Here is a 17,829-nt window from a genome sequence, read left to right as displayed (position 1 = left end):
GAAGCTTTAGAAAACCTTTTTCTGGTCTTCCACAAACTTCTTGAATTTCACTCTGCACCTACTATTTCATTTGTTTGCAAATAATAATAATAATTGTGGTATTTGTTAAGCACTTGCCAAGTACTGTACCACTTTAATCCAAGCACTTATCCTATCCCGCCTTGATTAACGCATCAATCTCCTCGCTGACCTCTCTTCCTCTTGTCTGTCTCCACTCCAGTCTATAGTTCACTCTGCTGCCCAGACCATTTTTCGACAAAACCATTCTGGCCATGTCTCCCCACTTCTCAAGAACCTCCAGTAGTTGCCCATTCACCTCTGCATCAAACAGAAACTCTTTGCCATTGGCTTTAAAGTACTCCATCACCTTGCCCTGTCATACCTTATCTCTGATTACCTACTACAGTCCAGCCCACAAACACTTCATTCCTCTAATGCCAACCTACTCACTTACACCTCGATCTCATCTATTTTGCGGCCAACATCCTGCCTCTGACCTGGAACTCATTCATTCATAATAATAATAATAATGATGGTATTTGTTAAGCGCTTACTATGTGCAAAGCACTGTTCTAAGCACTGGGGAGGTTACAAGGTGATCAGGTTGTCCCACGAGGGGCTCACAGTTTTAATCCCCATTTTACAGATGAGGTAACTGAGGCACAGAGAAGTTAAGTGACTTGCCCAAAGTCACACAGCTGACAATTGGCAGAGCCGGGATTTGAACCCATGAACTCAATTCATTCATTCAATTGTATTAATTGAGCGCTTACTGTGTGCAGAGCACTGTACTAAGCGCTTGGGAAGTACAAGTTGGCAACACATAGAGACGGTCCCTACCCAAAGGCGGGCTCACAGTCTAGAAGACTGTGAGCCCTTCACATCTAACAGCCGATCACTCTCTCCTCCTTCAAAGCCTTATTAAAAAGCACATCTCCAAGAGGAGGAGATGCTCACTCTTTTTACAAGTTTCCCCTCCTTCCACTTCTGCATCTCTAAAATGAAGACTTCCTTAACTAAGCCCTCATTTCCTCTTCTCCCACTCCCTTGTACTTATATTTGTATCCTTCAATGATCCTCAACCCTCAACCCCACAGCACTTATTTACATATCTGTAATGTATTTATTAAATAAATAATAAATATCTAATATAAATAAGTAAAATATAAATGTAATTTATTTATATTATTGTTATAATATATATTATTATAGGTTATCTATGCAACAAGCACATGCCTTCCATATTTTTTGCGCACGCACACACACACAAACACAAAAACTCAACCAGTTTGCATCAACTGAGAGTTACTTTTCTGACCAAACTGAAGTCTCCTCTGTGAAAATTCACATACACAAGCACTCAAAGGTACAGGAATCCTAGGCCTGTATTACTCTGGACTGAGTAGAGGAGCGGTTTAATAATCTTGCTTCCAGTGCTGATGAGCCAGACGGGTTACCCTCCAACCTGACTTGGAGATGCAGTCAGCATTAACTCTCCATGAAGGGACCACCAAAGTTAAATCACTGAGAGTACAGTTCAGTTTTCTGACCTCTCGTTTGGATCATTTTGATGACGTTGCCGATATATTCATACAGGATAACCACATTGCACTGGGCAATGTCGATGCCTTCATCAGCAACTGAGGTGGCAATCAGAACCTTGGTCTCTCCGCTGGCTTTAAATGTTTCCAACACATCTTTTTGTAATGGGAGGGTCATACCTAAATTATGACAGAGAGCAATGAAACATTATTAGTTCAAGTACAAGATGAAAGAATTATTAAACAATCAACTTTACCTCTGTTGGCAGTTAACAGAGATGTCATTTGTGACTGTGGGAAACAACATCTAATAGTTGTGATCTAAGCTCACAAGTGTTGGGAATCTAAACAACTGAAACATCTCATAGTACAAGTCAAAAATCTTCAAATGATCAGAATATTTTCTTATTACATGTCAAAATCCTCCTCATAACATTTTATATATAGCCAGGGGAATGGCTACTGTCCAACTTCTTCGTATCCCACTCCCACTAATGCATCTCAGGACTATTTTTGGTTTTTGGAGTAACTGCAATATACTGCAGACTGATATTCAGTTTCTGGTCCAATTATGACCACCAGATCCATTTCTACTCTACTTCTCCCTAACTGGCTTTCCCATCCAGTTTGTTTTTGCTCTTGAGCTGGATGGTTAGCTCAGTTGGTTAGAGCTTGGTGCTAATAAAGCCAAGGTCATGGGTTCTATCCCCGTACAGGCCACGGATTCTCTGAGAAGGAGCGTGACTTAGTGGATAGAGCACGGGCTTGGGAGTCAGAAAGACCTGGATCCCAGCTCCATCTCATATCTGCTGTGTGACCTCGGGCAAGTCACTTAACTTCTCTGGGCCTCAGTTGCCTCATCTGTAAAATGGGGATTAAGAGTGTGAGCCCCAAGTGGGACAGGGACTGTGTCCAACCTAGCTTGTTGGACAGTGCTTAGAGCTTAGAACAGTGCTTGACCCGTAGTGCTTAACAAATACCACAATTATTATTATTTCAATATTTTTTCTAGTTGATCAAGATCATGGTTTATTCCTTCCAAAGTGTTTGTTATCCTCCACCCTAGCCCCAATTTAATGTTATTACAAGCCTGGGTATCCCTGGGACTGAGTAGTAACTGATTCTGCAATGGCCAGGCAGAAAAGCAGGGAGAGAAGGGATTCGAGGTCTGCTACATTAGATGTGAACCTCCATCGACTAAGAGGATTCGTAGTGAAAGGCACACTGGCCACGCAGTCCAGCAAACACAACTACGTGCATGTCAACAGGTCCCTGTCTCCCCTCCCAGTTCTGGCACTGTTGTTAGAATTCCCTATGGAATTCCCTCTCCAAAATTATTTTCCACCTCACAGTAGGTCTTTTTTTTATAGTATTAGGTGCTTTCTAGGTGTCAGGCACTGTACTAAGGGCTGGGGGAGATTTAAGGACAGTCCTTGTCACGCATAGGGCTCACAGTCTTAATCCCCATTTACAGATGAGGTAACTGAGGCACAGAGAATCAATCATTGGTATTTATTGAGTGCTTACTACTACTAATACTACTAATAATGTTGGTATTTGTTAAGCACTTAACTATGTGCCAGGCACTGTTCTAAGCACTGGGGGGGGGGGGGGGGGGGCACAAGGTGATCAGGTTGTCCCACGTGGGGATCACACTCAATCTTCATTTTACAGATGAGGTAACTGAGGCTCAGAGAAGTTAAGTGACCTGCCCAAAGTCACACAGCTGAGAAGTGGCGGAGCCGGGATTAGAACCCATGACCTCTAACTCCCAAGCCTGGGCTCTTTCCAGTGAGCCATGCTACTTACTGTGTGCAGAACACTGCACTAGTGCTTGGAAGAGTATAATATAACAGAGAAGTGGGGTGACTTGCCCAAAGTCACCCAGCAGACAAGTGGCAGAGCCAGGATTAGAACCCAGGTCCTCTGCTTCCCAGGCCCATGCTCTTTCCATGGCCACACTGCTTCTTTTTGAAAACTTCAGGGTTTGGCGGAGTTGACTAGCTCTGAGCTCTGCAAATCTATAGACGTGGCATCCCTGAGGATGACATTTTTTTCTGCTGATGAATAATACAAACTGAATTTTCCCCAAATCAAGATTATCTCAGTTTCATAATAAAATATTAATAATCTTACTTTGTGCCAAGTACTGTACTAGGCACTGGGATAGATATAAGATCACCAGGCCGGACACAGTCCCTGTCTCATGTGGGGCTCACAGTTTAAGGAGTAGGGAGAACAGGTATTGGATCCCCATTTTGCAGATGAGGAAACTTCACTACCGAGAATTAATCAATGGTATTTATTGAGCACTTACTATATTCAGAGCACTGTACTAAGCACATGGGAGAGTACAATACAAGAGAATTAGTGGGCACATTCCTTGCCTGTAATAAATTCACAGTCTAAAGAAGTTGAGCGACTTGCCCAAAGTCACACAGCAGGTGCAAGTCCCCTGACTCCCAGGCCCATGCTCTTTCCACTAGGGCACACTGCTTTTCATGAATGGATTACCCATAACTCTGATCTGAATTAAGAAATTCAGTAAGAGAAGTTAAGCCACCAAGCTTTTAAGATGCACATCTGCTTTTGTATTGGCCAAAATATTCATTTCCCTCCCCCATCTCCCCAGAGAGGCAGGGATCTGGGGTCTGAGGAACAGCTTGTCACTGTTGGGGAAATCCATTCTTTTTGGTTTTTCTGTTCAAAGGACATCACCAATGCAATATTTTCAAATAGGAATGCTGAGGGAATTCAAGGAGATAGCTAAACAAAAAAAATTAAATGAACCACTTTCCAATGATTCCTACAGCCCTCAAAATTAACCTTTTGAGAGAATCTTAGCCCAGAACACACACACACCTCTCTCTCTCTCTCTCTCATATATATATATATATATATATATATATATATTTCCTGATTGGAGTATGTCAAATGTCAAGCAAACTTTCAGGACATCAAGTCTAGGGCAGGAATTTGAAGGGGCAGTTATTCTCTCTCCCTCAGTTTTGTCATTTGTAGGATGGGGAGACACTTGCTCTCCCTACCTCTGAGCTGTGTGTGAGACAGAGTGTGTCTGAAATGATTACCTTGTATCTGCCCCAGCACTTAAACACATAGTAAGCAATTATCATTATTATTATTACTATGGAAAATTTACCAGAGGGTCCCATGAAAAATTAGGAAAAAATCTTCACTAAACCCTTTGGTGTGTCTTATCTCAATTTTATAAACCAAAAAATACTGTAAGAACATGCATTTAACAATAAAGACACATGTGTTTGGTTTTCCAATATTCTTCATTTTTAACACAATAATACCTGTTGCTTGATTTCTCTTGCCTCGCCCCATCAATACATCTGATTTCAGATAGTCGAGTTTAGGATTTTCTTCTATCCATTTCTTCAAGGCCTGGAGATCAATGACCCTTAAGTGATTAATTCCGAATTACTGGAATGCTACCCACTAGAAAGACAGGACTACTTAATGCTGAGAGAAATCAGATGATCCAAAAGAGAATACAACATGTAGTCCCATCCAAGAGGAAAATAAACCCTAACATGGAAACAATTACACAAATCACACACCCTTCTTCAGAAACTGACTGAAAATTTGGAAAGAACCAGCTTTCAAAACACATTCATTGAGGATAAACCCTTAGAATGGACCTGCTTTGTCAAAACATTGAAAGCTAACTTTGAACTGTTGCTCTTTTAGACCCATTTGGTAACGTTTGGGGAGGAGAACTGCGAGTGTGAGACGGGAGTCAGGGGTAAATCTATAAACATTTGGCTGGAGGTACCCATCTTGGGTTTTCTTCCCAGCAAATATGTTAGTCTATCAGTTGTGAAATAAACTGGCATCTGCAAAATGACCCTCCAAATGTCTGCTGACAATGTGGGGGTGCCAGGTGGGGATGTTCGGGGGTAGAAGGCTAAATGGCAGAGTGGTGGGACTTGAATACAAAAGGTCACCACTTTGCCCATTCTCCTTCTCATCCAAACACTGGGTAGCCAGATCATTACACATGCAGTGTAATATAATGGCATCAATGCAGAATGGCATATTTTCCCCAACCTCACAGTGACCAGATGCCTGAAATGGTTCCAACTTAAATTCTGTTCTGCACAAGCGCCTCCTTATTGCTACAGTCATTTGGAAGATTAAACCGATGAGCAGGATGCTCACGTGCACTGATCTTGGTAAATTTCTTAGGATGCATTTTCGGCACCTCTTAAACCACATAGCCACAATCTTGGCATTATCCTCGACTCATCTGTCTCACTAAACCCACACATTCAATCTGTCATCAAATCCAGTCAGTTCTACCTTCACATTTCTAAAATCTGCCCTTCCTTTCCACTCAAACTGCTCCCATGCTGACCCAGGCACTTATCATAATCCACCTTGACTACTCAGCCTCCTCACTGACCTCCCTGCCTCCTGTCTCCCCCTTCTCCATTCCATAATTCACTCAGCTGGCTATATTATTTTCCTCAAAAACCATTCAGTCCATATCACCCCACTTCATTATTTATTATTGCTTTTGTTGCATTTGTTAGTGCTTACTCTGCATCAAGCGCTAAGTGCTTGGGTACAAATAAGTTAATCAGGTAGGACAGTCCCTGTCCCACAGGGGGCTCACAGCTTAAGACAGAAGGAGAACAGGCAATGAATCCCCATTTTACAGATGAAGAAACTGAAGCCCAGAGAAGTACAGTGACTTGCCCAAGGTCACATAGTAGGTAAATGGCAGAGCTGGGGTTAGAACCCAGGTTCTTTTACTACCAGGCCTGGGCCCTTTCCTCTACAGAGCTGAAGATGAAAAGTATTAAGAACAAACAATGCCACACTGAGTTAGAATAACAGCCCTTCTGGCCCAGTATTCTGTATCCAACCAACCCTAGGATAGGGAGGGGATTTGAGGAGAGAAACTTGTGTTGCTGCAAGCCCCCTAGAGCCAAGGCTCATTTAGGTTTTGAATCTAGCGGCTGCTTGCTCAGAGGGGTGGGGCCATAGGATGTGAGCCAATTGCCCTGATTCGCCATGGCCCTGGCTTTAAGGAACAGGGGGATGGTTGCCTTCCTGGACACCCATCCTCTTGGCAGCAGGTGCCTCAAACTCCATGCAAGGACAGACGAGGCAGTAGAGCCCCTGACTGCCAAAAGGCTGCGGTCCCAGGAGCACCTGGAAGAGGATGCAGTTAATGAGGGGATTGGGAGAAGGAAGAAGAAAGGCAGGACTGGATAGTGAAGAGCAAAAAGAGAGGATAAAGTGGAAGTCTTTATCTTTTATTCTTCAGGAAAGCACAGCGCCCACCCCCTTTCACCTGGGTCTTTTCCCTTTTCCTTCTTCCCTCTCTCAGCAGCTGGAGCTCCTTGGGAATGCAGCCCAGCACCAAGCAGTGGGAGGAGGAGGAGGAAGAGGAAAAGGAGAATGCATACCCTCAGCTGCCAGGAGCACTTGTGCCCCTTGAGACACTCAGCCCTAGAATCATAATGAAAACCTGTGCCCACAATTTCTTGACAGAGAACAAAAGTATATTTACACACCCACTCACACAACAAAAACATACTTTTGTTTATCGCTCCCAAAGAGAGTGAGCCTTTCTTTCCTTTAGCAGAACAAGATTTAAGATGTTGACACCGCCTAAACCTTGGTGTGACATGGACTTATATTTAGGAAGAAATTGAGTACAATGTTTTTTCATGAATTAAAAACATGTTCAGTTCCTTTTCTGCTTCATCCCATCTAAGTTTTTAAAAAAATAGATCTGAGTGGTCATGGTTCTTAAAAACTTCGGCATCTAAATAGCTAAAAAAAGGCTGAACCTGTTCTATGGCTAGAACAGAGTGTGCTACTGGAGAGTGCTTCTGTCGGAATTCTTTAAAAATAGAGTTTTCCATGACACATACAAAAGGTATCCTTCTGGCCTCACAGAGAAAAATCATTTCCTGTGGTCCCTTAATAAGCACTGCCTGAAAATTCTTGGAAAAGGACCACACTGTGTACACTGAAGCAAAGTAAACGTGTCCAAATGAAGGTGTGTGGATTATGTGTTGCAGGAATTCTAACTTTGGCCGAACCCTCTAATGGGTTGGAGAAGGATATCTTACATTTGCTAGAGCTCTTGTTTTGACGAAGAGAATGGTCCGTGACTCTGGATTTACGTGGTACTCTTCTTCCAGTAGGACGCAAAGCTCTTTCAGTTTGGGATTGTCATTTTGTTCATCCCTGGAAATATTTTTCAGTTCCTGCTGCTTTTCTGCAAAAATAAAAAGAAAAAAAGAGAGAGATGAGGGTTAGTGTGGTGAGGGTGGGGAACCAAATTCTTCAAAGTCTGCAATAGTGCAAGACTCATTTATTGTAATTTACACCTTGGGGTCAGAGTCAATATCTCAATCTTTACAACCTCAAGATTTGACTCTGACTTTTTCTGGGATTCACCAGCATTACAAAGTTAGATTGTAAGATCCTTGCAGGCAGGGATTGTGTCTACCAACCTCAATGGCCTCCCCCAAACATTTAGTATATTTGCTCTGCACCCAGAAACTGCTCAATGAACACTATGGATGAATTAATTGATTCCAACAATGGAACATTTTATTCCTTTTCTGTCACGGAAATTCCTCAGACTACTAGACTTCCTATGAGTCAAAATATTAAAAAAGAATTTCCTAACTCCTGTTTGGACCAACAACATCTTCATATTCCATGTTTAAGGCTCCCTTGACTCCAATGAATAGTGTTCATCTAGTCATTTATATTATGAATTTATCTCCCAGCAGCGTGACCTAGCGGATAGAGCACGGGCCTGGGAGTTGGAAGGACATGGGTTCTAATCCCAGCTCCGCCACTTGTCTGCTGTGTGATCTTAGGCAAGTCACTTCATTTCTCTGGGCCTCAGTTTCCTCATCTGTAAAATGGGAGTTAAGACTGTGAGCTTCATGTGGGACAGGGACTGTGTCCAACCGATTTGCTTGTAGCTACCCTAGTGTTTAGTACGGTGCCTGGCACACAGTAAACGCTTAACAAATACCAATAATAATAAAACCACCTACTTTCAAACCTCTGAATAAGGTACTGCTCAATTTTATCAACTTCTCCACTCCTGACATTGTTGAAAAAGTCTTCCAAGTAGTCCAAGGCATCTGTAGTCCGGGCATCTTCATGAATGATGAGGGCATCATTATATTTCTATTGAGAAAAACATTTGAGATCCAATCTTCTGTTCAAATGACAAGCCACGCCAAAAAAACCCCAAACTTTCATTTCCATTAGTTACATTATCCCTAGATGAATAGGAATCTATAACTGATATGAAAGGTAATCTTTTCCAAAACACTAGCTCCTGGGGAATGCCACTGGGTATTTGGACTGAGTATCTTGAAAAAAATTAAGCTTTTGTTTTCAGAAAAGGATAGCTGATGTTTCTTAAACACTGCCACTGAACCCAGTTGTTCTATGTTTTTAATAACACCTAACAGCTTCTCATTTGCAAAATATAATTACTGCAAATCTAGAATGATTTTATCTATCTTCAGTCAAATTGCTTAAACCAGTTCAGTTACAAGCAAACTTTCCTGTAAGAGACAGGATTCCAACCACTGATTTTAGTTATGTGAATGGAGACTTGGGATGCACTGAAAATATTGGTCCTTTGGAATAAAAAATAAAATAAAATAATAAAAAAATTGTTCCTTGTGGGTGGGGAACAGGTCTACCAACTCCATTGTACTGTACTCTCCCAAGCGCTTAGTACAGTGCTCTGCATTCAGTAAGCATTCAATGACAATAATAATGGCATTTGGTAAGTGCTTACTAAGTGCGAAGCACTGTACTAAGCGCTAGAGTAGAAACACGATAATCAGGCCCCATATAGGGCTCACAGTCCTAGCAGGAGGGAGAATAGGTACTGAATCCCCTTTTTGCAGATGAGGGACCTGGGGCAGACAGAAGTGAAGTGACTTGCTCAAGATCATACAGCAGGTATGTGGTGGAGCCAGGATACCTCTGACTCCCAGACCTGGGCTCTTTTCGTTAGGCCATGCTGCTTTCCATCAATAAATACCACTGATTGATTGATTGATTATGAAAGAGATACCCCCAAAGCACTAAGGGAAAAAAAAAAGAGCTAAAGGAATACTGAATGAAGACCAGTTAAGGAGAAAAATCAATAAAACCATGAATTAAAGAGTCAATCCAAAGTGAAGAGGTGAAAGTCAGAAATGATTATAAAGGACAGGGACACCAGAGCTAAACACCAGAGCTGACCAATAGGCAGCACAGAGGCTGGGAACTGAGAGAATAGAAAGAACAGAGAGAAGAAATGACTTAGTTTTGAAGGATGAATGAATTCAGACAGGCCAATTCGGAATTGAGTAATGTATGGAATGTAAGAAAATGATGCTGTTGAGGGAGTGGAGATAGGGGTAAACGGTCTTCTTTCTATTTGGGTCACTCTGCATGTGTCAGGCACAACTGGCATACTGAAGTCCTTTTAGTGCTAACAAACAATGAACATTCAACACATACTAACCAATGAAAAGGGGTGCTTCCTCAAAGGGGCATTTCCAAACATCTCAAAGGGATCACGTTAACAGACATTTCACAGACAGACAGAGAGTGATGGTGCAAAGAGCCTGCTATGGGATAAATGTACAGCTAATGTCTTATTGGCCTAGGATGTGGTTTCTGGCCCTGGGTCAGGACTACTTTGGGTCAAGACTGGCATCTCCCCTGGAACTGCTTTCTATGACCCATTAGTGCTGAGATGGGTCGCTCTCCAGATACATTCGCTGGTACACCACAATACCTTCACAAGGAAAAGACATTTGCTTACCCTTAAGTGTGAAGTATAAATAAAAAGCGTTTTACAAATCCTTCTTTCTTCTGCTTTATCGACTATTTGGAACACTTTGCAACTTTTCTGGATGTTAACAATCCACTGTTCATATTTCTGGGTTCCAAAGCTTCTATTTTGACCTTCAAACAGACTTTCTGGGAAAAAACAAACAAAAACAAACCCCAGTCTAGCAATGTGAGAGGCCTACAGTTCAGTAATTTAAAATTCATCTCCAAACTGCATCTGCCTCCTCGCTGACCTCCCTACCTCCTGTCTCTTCCCACTCCAGTTCATACGTCATTCTGCTGCCTGGATCATTTGTCTAACAACACATACAGTCCACACCTCCCCACTCCTCAAGAACCTCTAGTGGTTGCTCATTCACCTCTACATCCAAAAGAAACTCCTCAACATTGGCTTTAAATGAAAATAATGATGGTATTTGTTAAGCGCCTACTATGTGCCAAGCATTGTTCTAAGTGCTGGAGTAGATACAAGGTAATCAGTTTGTCCCACGTGGGGCTCACAGTCTTCATCCCCATTTTACAGATGAGGTAACTGAGGCACAGAGAAGTTAAGTGACATGCCGAAGGTCACACAGCTGACAAGTGGCAGAGCTGGAATTAGAACCCACTACCTCTGACTCTCAAGCCCATGCTCTTTCGACTGAGCCACACTGCTTCTCCACTGCTTTAAAGCACTCAATCAGTTTGCCCCCTCCTATCCTACCTCACGGATCTCCTATTATAGCCTAGCCCGCACACTTCACTCCTCAAGTGCCAGTCTGCTCACTATTAGCCCTGATCTCATCTATCTTGCCGCTGACCCCTTTCCCACATCCAGCCTCTGGGATGAAACTTCCTCCCCATCCATATACACCTGACCACCATACACCCCACGTTCAAAGCCTTATTAGGGTCACATCTCCTCCAAGGGGCCTTCCCTGATTAAGCCCTCTTTTCTCTGGCTCCCTCTCTCTTCTGCATCATCTCTGTACCTGGATCTGAGCCTTTGGGGATTTGATATTTGCCCCACTCTCAACCCCACAGCAATTATGTATACATTTATAAATTTTTTAGATTGCCTGTCTCCCCCTATAGACTGTAAGCTCGTTGAGGGCAGGGAACCTGCCTAACAACTCTGTTGTGCTGTACTCTCTCAAGTGCTTAATACAGTGCTCTGCACACAGTAGGCACTTAATAAACACCATTGATTGACAGAGAGATGGCAGGAGGGATTGAGATCTATTTACCAATCTCCCTTTCACTATTTTGAAACCAAGACTAGAAACACTACAACCATTAATCCTCAGGATGCACTCAGATTTTGCTTTTTCAAACTATTAGTTCCGCCTGTCATAGTCATGAGAACGTAACCTAATTCTATTAAATTGCAGCCCTCTAAACCTTACCCCTAGAATTCTCTTCGATTAGTGATAAGAGATCCTATTTTGTCCTCTCTGCCCCTTGTTTCGTTCTCTAGTCTTCCGCCTCCAACTCCTAGCTCACACTGCTCCCCTGACCAGGGAATGACCTGCAGCCCCTAGCCCCAAAGCTTCCAGACCACCATTCTTCCCATTTTAAATGCCTCCTAGAATCCCATCTCCTCCAGGAAGCCTACCCTGTTTAATTCATACCACAGTCACCTCAGCCACCCTTAACATTTAGGTATCTGAATCCTGCTGTCAACATTTATTTACATACGTATATCTGTCTGCATTAGTCATTTATATATTTCATCCTGACATGCTTGTACTACTACTGGCTACATATACTTGTTGCACTGCCACCTGTTTCTTCCTCCTGCAGCTCACACTATTTAGAAATCATTTTTCCATGTCTGTCTCCCTCCATTAGATTCTAAATCCTTGAGGGCAGAAAACACGTGTCTTGCTTCTGTTGTGCTCTTCTAACTGCTTAATACAGTGCTTTGCACTCAACAGGTGTTCAGCAAATACCACTGATAGAGGGATTGACCTTACTGGTTTGGCTATGAACGTTTTTTGCCAGGTGTTCAGTCTCTGCCATCAGCTGTGAAACAATGTCTTTAAATGGGTTGACACGGCGGGTTCCAACCTTCCGGAAAACTAGAACCATGAGAAAGTGAACATTAGAAGCAACACTTAGCATTTCAATTAGCTCATGCCTAATTCTCATCTGGGTAGTCTTTCCCAGCCCTTAGCACAGTGCTTTGCCCAGTAAGCACTTCATAAATAATAATAATCGTGGTATTTGCTAAGTGTTTACTATATGCCAGGCATTGTGCTAAGCACTACAGCAGATACATGATGATCAGATTGGACAGAGTCACTGTCCCACAAGGGGCCTACAGCCTAAGGGAGAGGAGAACAGGCAGTGAATCACCATTTTGCGGATGAGAAAACTGAGGTACAGGGAAGTTAAACAACCTAAACCAAGTCACAAGGCAGGCAAAGGGGAAGAGATGGAATTACTACTGTCTCACTGGTTGTGTGAGTTCAGGCATTTCATTGGGCCTCAGTTTCCTCATCTGTAAAATGGGGATTTGATAATTATTCTCCCACCCACTTAGATTGTGAGCCCCGTGTGAGCCAGGGACTGTACCTGACATAATTAACTTGTATCTACCCTGGTGCAAGACACATAGTAAGTTCTTAATATAATAATAATAATAATAATAATATTAATAGTCATTTATCAAAATTTCTTTTACATCATTCTTCCATTACAGCAACAGAGTAGTAGGTATTCTGAACCTCACTGTATATGAAACTGCTTTGAGCTCTTCAGCAAAAAGACACTTTGAATCTAAAGGTTGTGACTACAGTCCCCAATTCCAATAGTAATTTAGGCATTTTAAACCAAGAGTGGAATGCATGTAGCAATGTATTAAACTGCCTCCTAGTGGTTGAAAGAGCAAATGCACCTCCCAAAATGCCTAATTCACTGACAGCAAGTAATTTTAGGCACCAGGAGAATGGGGTTTATTAATAATAATAATAATGATAATAATAATAAATAATTTTCAGGCAGGTGACTAAACAGTGTAGTACTCTATGCAACACAATCACACGATATTGGTAGGGCTAAACCCCACCCTAAGCCTAGCCCCAGGGCCATCCCTAAAGAAGAGGAAAATGAGGCAAGTTCATTCATTCAATCGTATTTATTGAGCGCTTACTGTGTGCAGAGCACTGCACTAGGCGCTTGGGAAGTACAAGTTGGCAACATATAGAGACGGTCCCTACCCAACAACGAGTTCACAGTCTAGAACGGGGAGACAGACAACAAAACATGTAAACAGGTGTCAAAATCACGTGAACAAATAGAATTAAAGCTAGATGCACATCATTAACAAAATAAATAGAATAGTAAATATGTAAAAGTAAAATAGAGTAATAAATCTGTACAAATATATACAAGTGCTGTGGGGAGGGGAAGGAGGTAGGGCGGGGGGAAGGGGAGGAGGAGAGGAAAAAGGGGGCTCAGTTTGGGAAAGCCTCCTGGAAGAGGTGAGCTCTCAGTAGGGCAAGTTGTCCCAGACCCCATGCTTTAGGCAGGGCTGCCCCAGGAGAGTAATAGAGTTACTTGATCCCAGACAAACTGACCAATGCAAGATCCTTTATCAATCAATTGTATTCATTGAGCAGAACTACTGCTTCATAGGTTTAGTTTGAGGGGAGCATTTTTTGAGAGGCAGAACTACTGTGCCCCTTTCCGATATAGTTACACTCCTGAACTCGCCCATGTCCCCCAGTCACCTACCCCAACAGGGACAGAAAGCAGAGAGCATGATTTAGCATTACTAGGGGCTCTCTGCATGTCTACTGAGAAAGAGCATGGGAGGGCCTTTTAACTGATGGGTCTTTATCCAGTGCAGAGGAGTAAGAAATTCAGACCGATTTTACAAAGTAAATGTGGCAATTCTTATAGCCAGAGCAGAAATGTCATTTCTCTTCAGGTCACCATTTACAGAAATCAGCCCAGGTTATTAGCTGAAAATACTGACTTCTGATTTTTTAATAGATCACATCTTTCAGTTGCATCAAGTCATACCAGGGAACAGGATCAGAGACCCAGAGTGAGTAAAGAAAAATCTTGCTATTCTGCAACAGGGAAATGACTCATCTCCAAGTGCTCTTTCACCGAAGGAAAGCCCCACTGTCAGGGCAGAAAGAGGGGGAACCACACAGTATAAAGGAAAAGGTCCCTGGGATCCATTACAGCACCCCACTTTAAAGAATAAAAATAGACATTTACGTTTCTGTGGCTGGAAAACTATTTTCTCTAAGTCATCCAGGTTTTCTCTGACTGTCGATATGATGGGTGTGTCCAGGCAGGCACAAAGTTTGCAGATGTGCTGTATGGTCTCACTCTTGTCTTTGGCATCACCAACTCCTACCGAAGCTGTCAAGCCAACAATCTGTGAACACAAACACACCATGGATTGTTTCACTTCTGGACAGTAGAAGTCATTGCTCTCATTCCCCCTACCCAGCTTGCATTTTAAAGGGACCAAAAAGAAGGAAAAAGATGCCACAGAAATCATTTCTCCGGATCTACCTTTCCCTGCTGCTGATCTAGTCCAAAGGTTCCAACCAAAAGGTGGTGTGCCTGCCAAAAAAACGGGAGCGAGCTATGAAGAGAAGACAGAGGCCACGGCCAGTGCTAGTGGCCAATGCCTTAAGGTGAGCCCTGGTCTCAAGGTGGCACTCAGACAACCCTGGCGACCTTTTTGTGGGGTACAGGAATTCTCTTTCTAAACAGGAGTGGAAAAAAGATAGCAGAAGTAGGATGCTTAACATGTTCAGATTCTAATAGGAAAAAAGAGGAAGATCTCTCACTCATCCCCCCCCACTCAACTTGCAGGCTAATGATGTGTTTCCTTGTCCTGTTCCGAAAAAGAAGTATTACTAAAAACCCAGAAAGGAGTAGGCGGTTGGGAATTCTGGGAGATCTTGCTAGATAGACTTTCACCCCATAACTTGCAAGATAAGGTTCAGTGATTAATTTCTGCTTGGAGCTTCCAGAGACTGTGGATGATGTCCTAACTTACATCTATTTTAAGAATCCAGGATTGTTTTCATTTCTCAATTTCCTTCCTGCCCAACGAGTAGTTATTAATATCATTCAGTCAGCTCCCACCTTCATTGCTATAAAAACAGCAGGGTACTCCAATGGAACGAGGACTCTGACTGAGAAGACTTGGGTTCTAGACCCAACTCAAACCCTGCCTCACTTGGGTGACCTTGCCCTCCCTCAGGGCCTCAATCTTCCAATGTGTAAAACAGGACTAGTTAGTTCTGCCCCTCTTCCTCAAGGATGGTGGGATAAATCACTTATATTAGATTGGCTTTCCTCCCTCGCCCCCTACTAAAGCCCTTGATCACGTCCTTCCTTTAAAAGCACTGAATCAGCTCGTCTCCTCCTCACTGATCTACTACAGCCCAGGCTGCTCCCTTCCTTCCTCCAGTGCCAGCTTATTCGCTGTACCTAGATCTATCTCACCAACCAACCCTTTCTCACGTCCTCCCTCTGACCTGACACTCTCTCCTGCTTCATATATGACAAGCCACTATTCGCCCCACATTCAAAGCCTTATTAAAATCATATCTCCTTTAAGAGGCCTTCCCTAAGCCCTCATTTCCCCTACTCCCTCTATGTCACCTATGAACTTGGAGCACTTGATAGTCACCCTACCCTCAACCCAACATCATTTATATACATATCTGTACTTTACTTATTAATATTAATGTCTGTCTTCCCCTCTAGACTGCAAGCTCGTTGTGGGCAGGGAATGTGTCTAACTTACTCTGTTATACTATACTCTCCCAAGGGCTTAGAACAGTGCTCTGCAAACAGAAAGTGCTCAATAAATACAACTGATTGACTGTACTCTCCCAAGCACTTAGTACTCTGCACACAGTAAGAGCTCAATAATTACCACTGATTAATTGAGGCTAGAAACAGTTAAGATACAAAAGTATTTTCAAGTCAAATGGCTAAATATATGCTGCGATTATTATTAGCAACATTATTAATAATAATAATCCCAACAACAGGGATGAGTCATCTCAGAGACCTACAACATCTGAAATAACAGGCCAGAGGAAAGAAATTATGGACCCGTATGACTGAAAGAGAGATCCAAAGTGAATCAGAGTATTGCATCAAAGTCTAGTGCTGGAATTAATAACTGGAAAGATGAGACTTGCAATAACTGCATGAGAGGGGTACCTGAGGCAGTTGACAGGCAGAAGTTCCAAGTTTGTTATCCAAGTAATTGATCATTATTTTATTGTATGGATGGCTTTTATTTGTGTTGTGACACTCATCAAATATCATCAATGTGAACATAGACAGGGATGGAACTGTTCCATTTTTCAAGCTGTTCACAAGAATTTGAGGAGTCAGCACAATGATGTCACTGTTCTTAATGACATGTTCCACAGGAGTACTGCCAGCTGTTTCTCCAGAAATACCCGCAACTGTGTAACTGGGAGGAAATTGAGATTTTTCCATTAAGAAGAAAGATGCAGTAAAAGGTTCTCTGCTGCATTTTCTGAAGTTAGATGGGAACCCCCTGAACTCCAATTAATGCCATTTTTTTCTTACCTCAAATCCAAACTTGGCTAACAAATCTTTACTAGTTACCCATTCATCAGCTCTTTCCTCGCTAGTTATCCACTCTTTTCTTCCACTGCACCCAGCTCGCACCCTTTGTTCCTCTCATGCCAACCTACTCACTGTGCCACGTTCTTCTCTTTCGCACCTTCGACCCCTTGCTCTCACCCTGTGGCAGAATGCAGATGGTGAAAATCCAGGTTCTGGACTGAATTCACTCTATCATGTTATAACTCAGCTTCTTTCTGCTTGACAACTACTATTCCTCTCTCACTGACTCACACATCCACAAACCCTATTGACTTTTCCAAACGTTAAACTCCCTCCTGATGCCCCCAGTCTTCTCACCACCTCCCTTCCTGCCATGATCTCACCAACTACTTTGTTGGTAAAATTGAAGTCATCAGACAAGAATTCCCAAAGTCTCCCCATCACCCCCTCCACACTTGACTGCCATTTCTTCGTCTTTCTCCTGCTTCCAGCTGTTTCTCAAGTCTCTTATCTACTCCTTAAATTTGCCCCCTCTACTTGCACCCCGTCACCTGCTAAAATCACTTGCTCCTATTCTCCTACCTGGCTTTGTTTTTATTTTCCACCTTTCACTCGCCGACTACTCCTTCCCCCTGCCTTCAAACATGCTGATGTGTGAACCAGTCTAAAAAAGTCCTCTCCCAATCCCATGACCCCTGCAGCTATCGCCCTCCCCACCCATCTCCCTGCTCCCATTCCTATCCAAACTCCTACAACTGGTAGGACACACCTGCTGCCTTAATTTCCTCTTCACCAACTCTCTTCCCGACCCTTGGCAATCTTGACTTTGACCCCTTCACTCCAAGACTAT

At 42.8% G+C, this 17,829-nt stretch overlaps 1 protein-coding gene across 1 annotated transcript in view; it reads right to left on the bottom strand.

Moving 5' to 3' along the window:
• Positions 1–17,829, bottom strand: part of DDX58 (DExD/H-box helicase 58) — a 46,362-nt gene that overhangs the window by 3,750 nt on the left and 24,783 nt on the right. Inside the window, exons 8-15 of the mRNA XM_038769420.1 lie at positions 16,602–16,860; positions 14,625–14,787; positions 12,368–12,472; positions 10,384–10,541; positions 8,603–8,738; positions 7,658–7,806; positions 4,862–4,952; positions 1,551–1,721 (exon numbers count right to left, since the gene is read on the bottom strand). Coding sequence (XP_038625348.1) covers positions 1,551–1,721; positions 4,862–4,952; positions 7,658–7,806; positions 8,603–8,738; positions 10,384–10,541; positions 12,368–12,472; positions 14,625–14,787; positions 16,602–16,860 — 1,232 coding nt within the window. The remainder of the gene's footprint in view (positions 1–1,550; positions 1,722–4,861; positions 4,953–7,657; positions 7,807–8,602; positions 8,739–10,383; positions 10,542–12,367; positions 12,473–14,624; positions 14,788–16,601; positions 16,861–17,829) is intronic.

This window comes from Tachyglossus aculeatus, chromosome X4 (assembly GCF_015852505.1).
Source record: "Tachyglossus aculeatus isolate mTacAcu1 chromosome X4, mTacAcu1.pri, whole genome shotgun sequence".
NCBI classification, from domain to species: domain Eukaryota; kingdom Metazoa; phylum Chordata; class Mammalia; order Monotremata; family Tachyglossidae; genus Tachyglossus; species Tachyglossus aculeatus.
The sequence above is the reverse complement of the archived record's forward strand: the minus strand, read 5'-3'. Positions and strand labels throughout refer to the sequence as shown.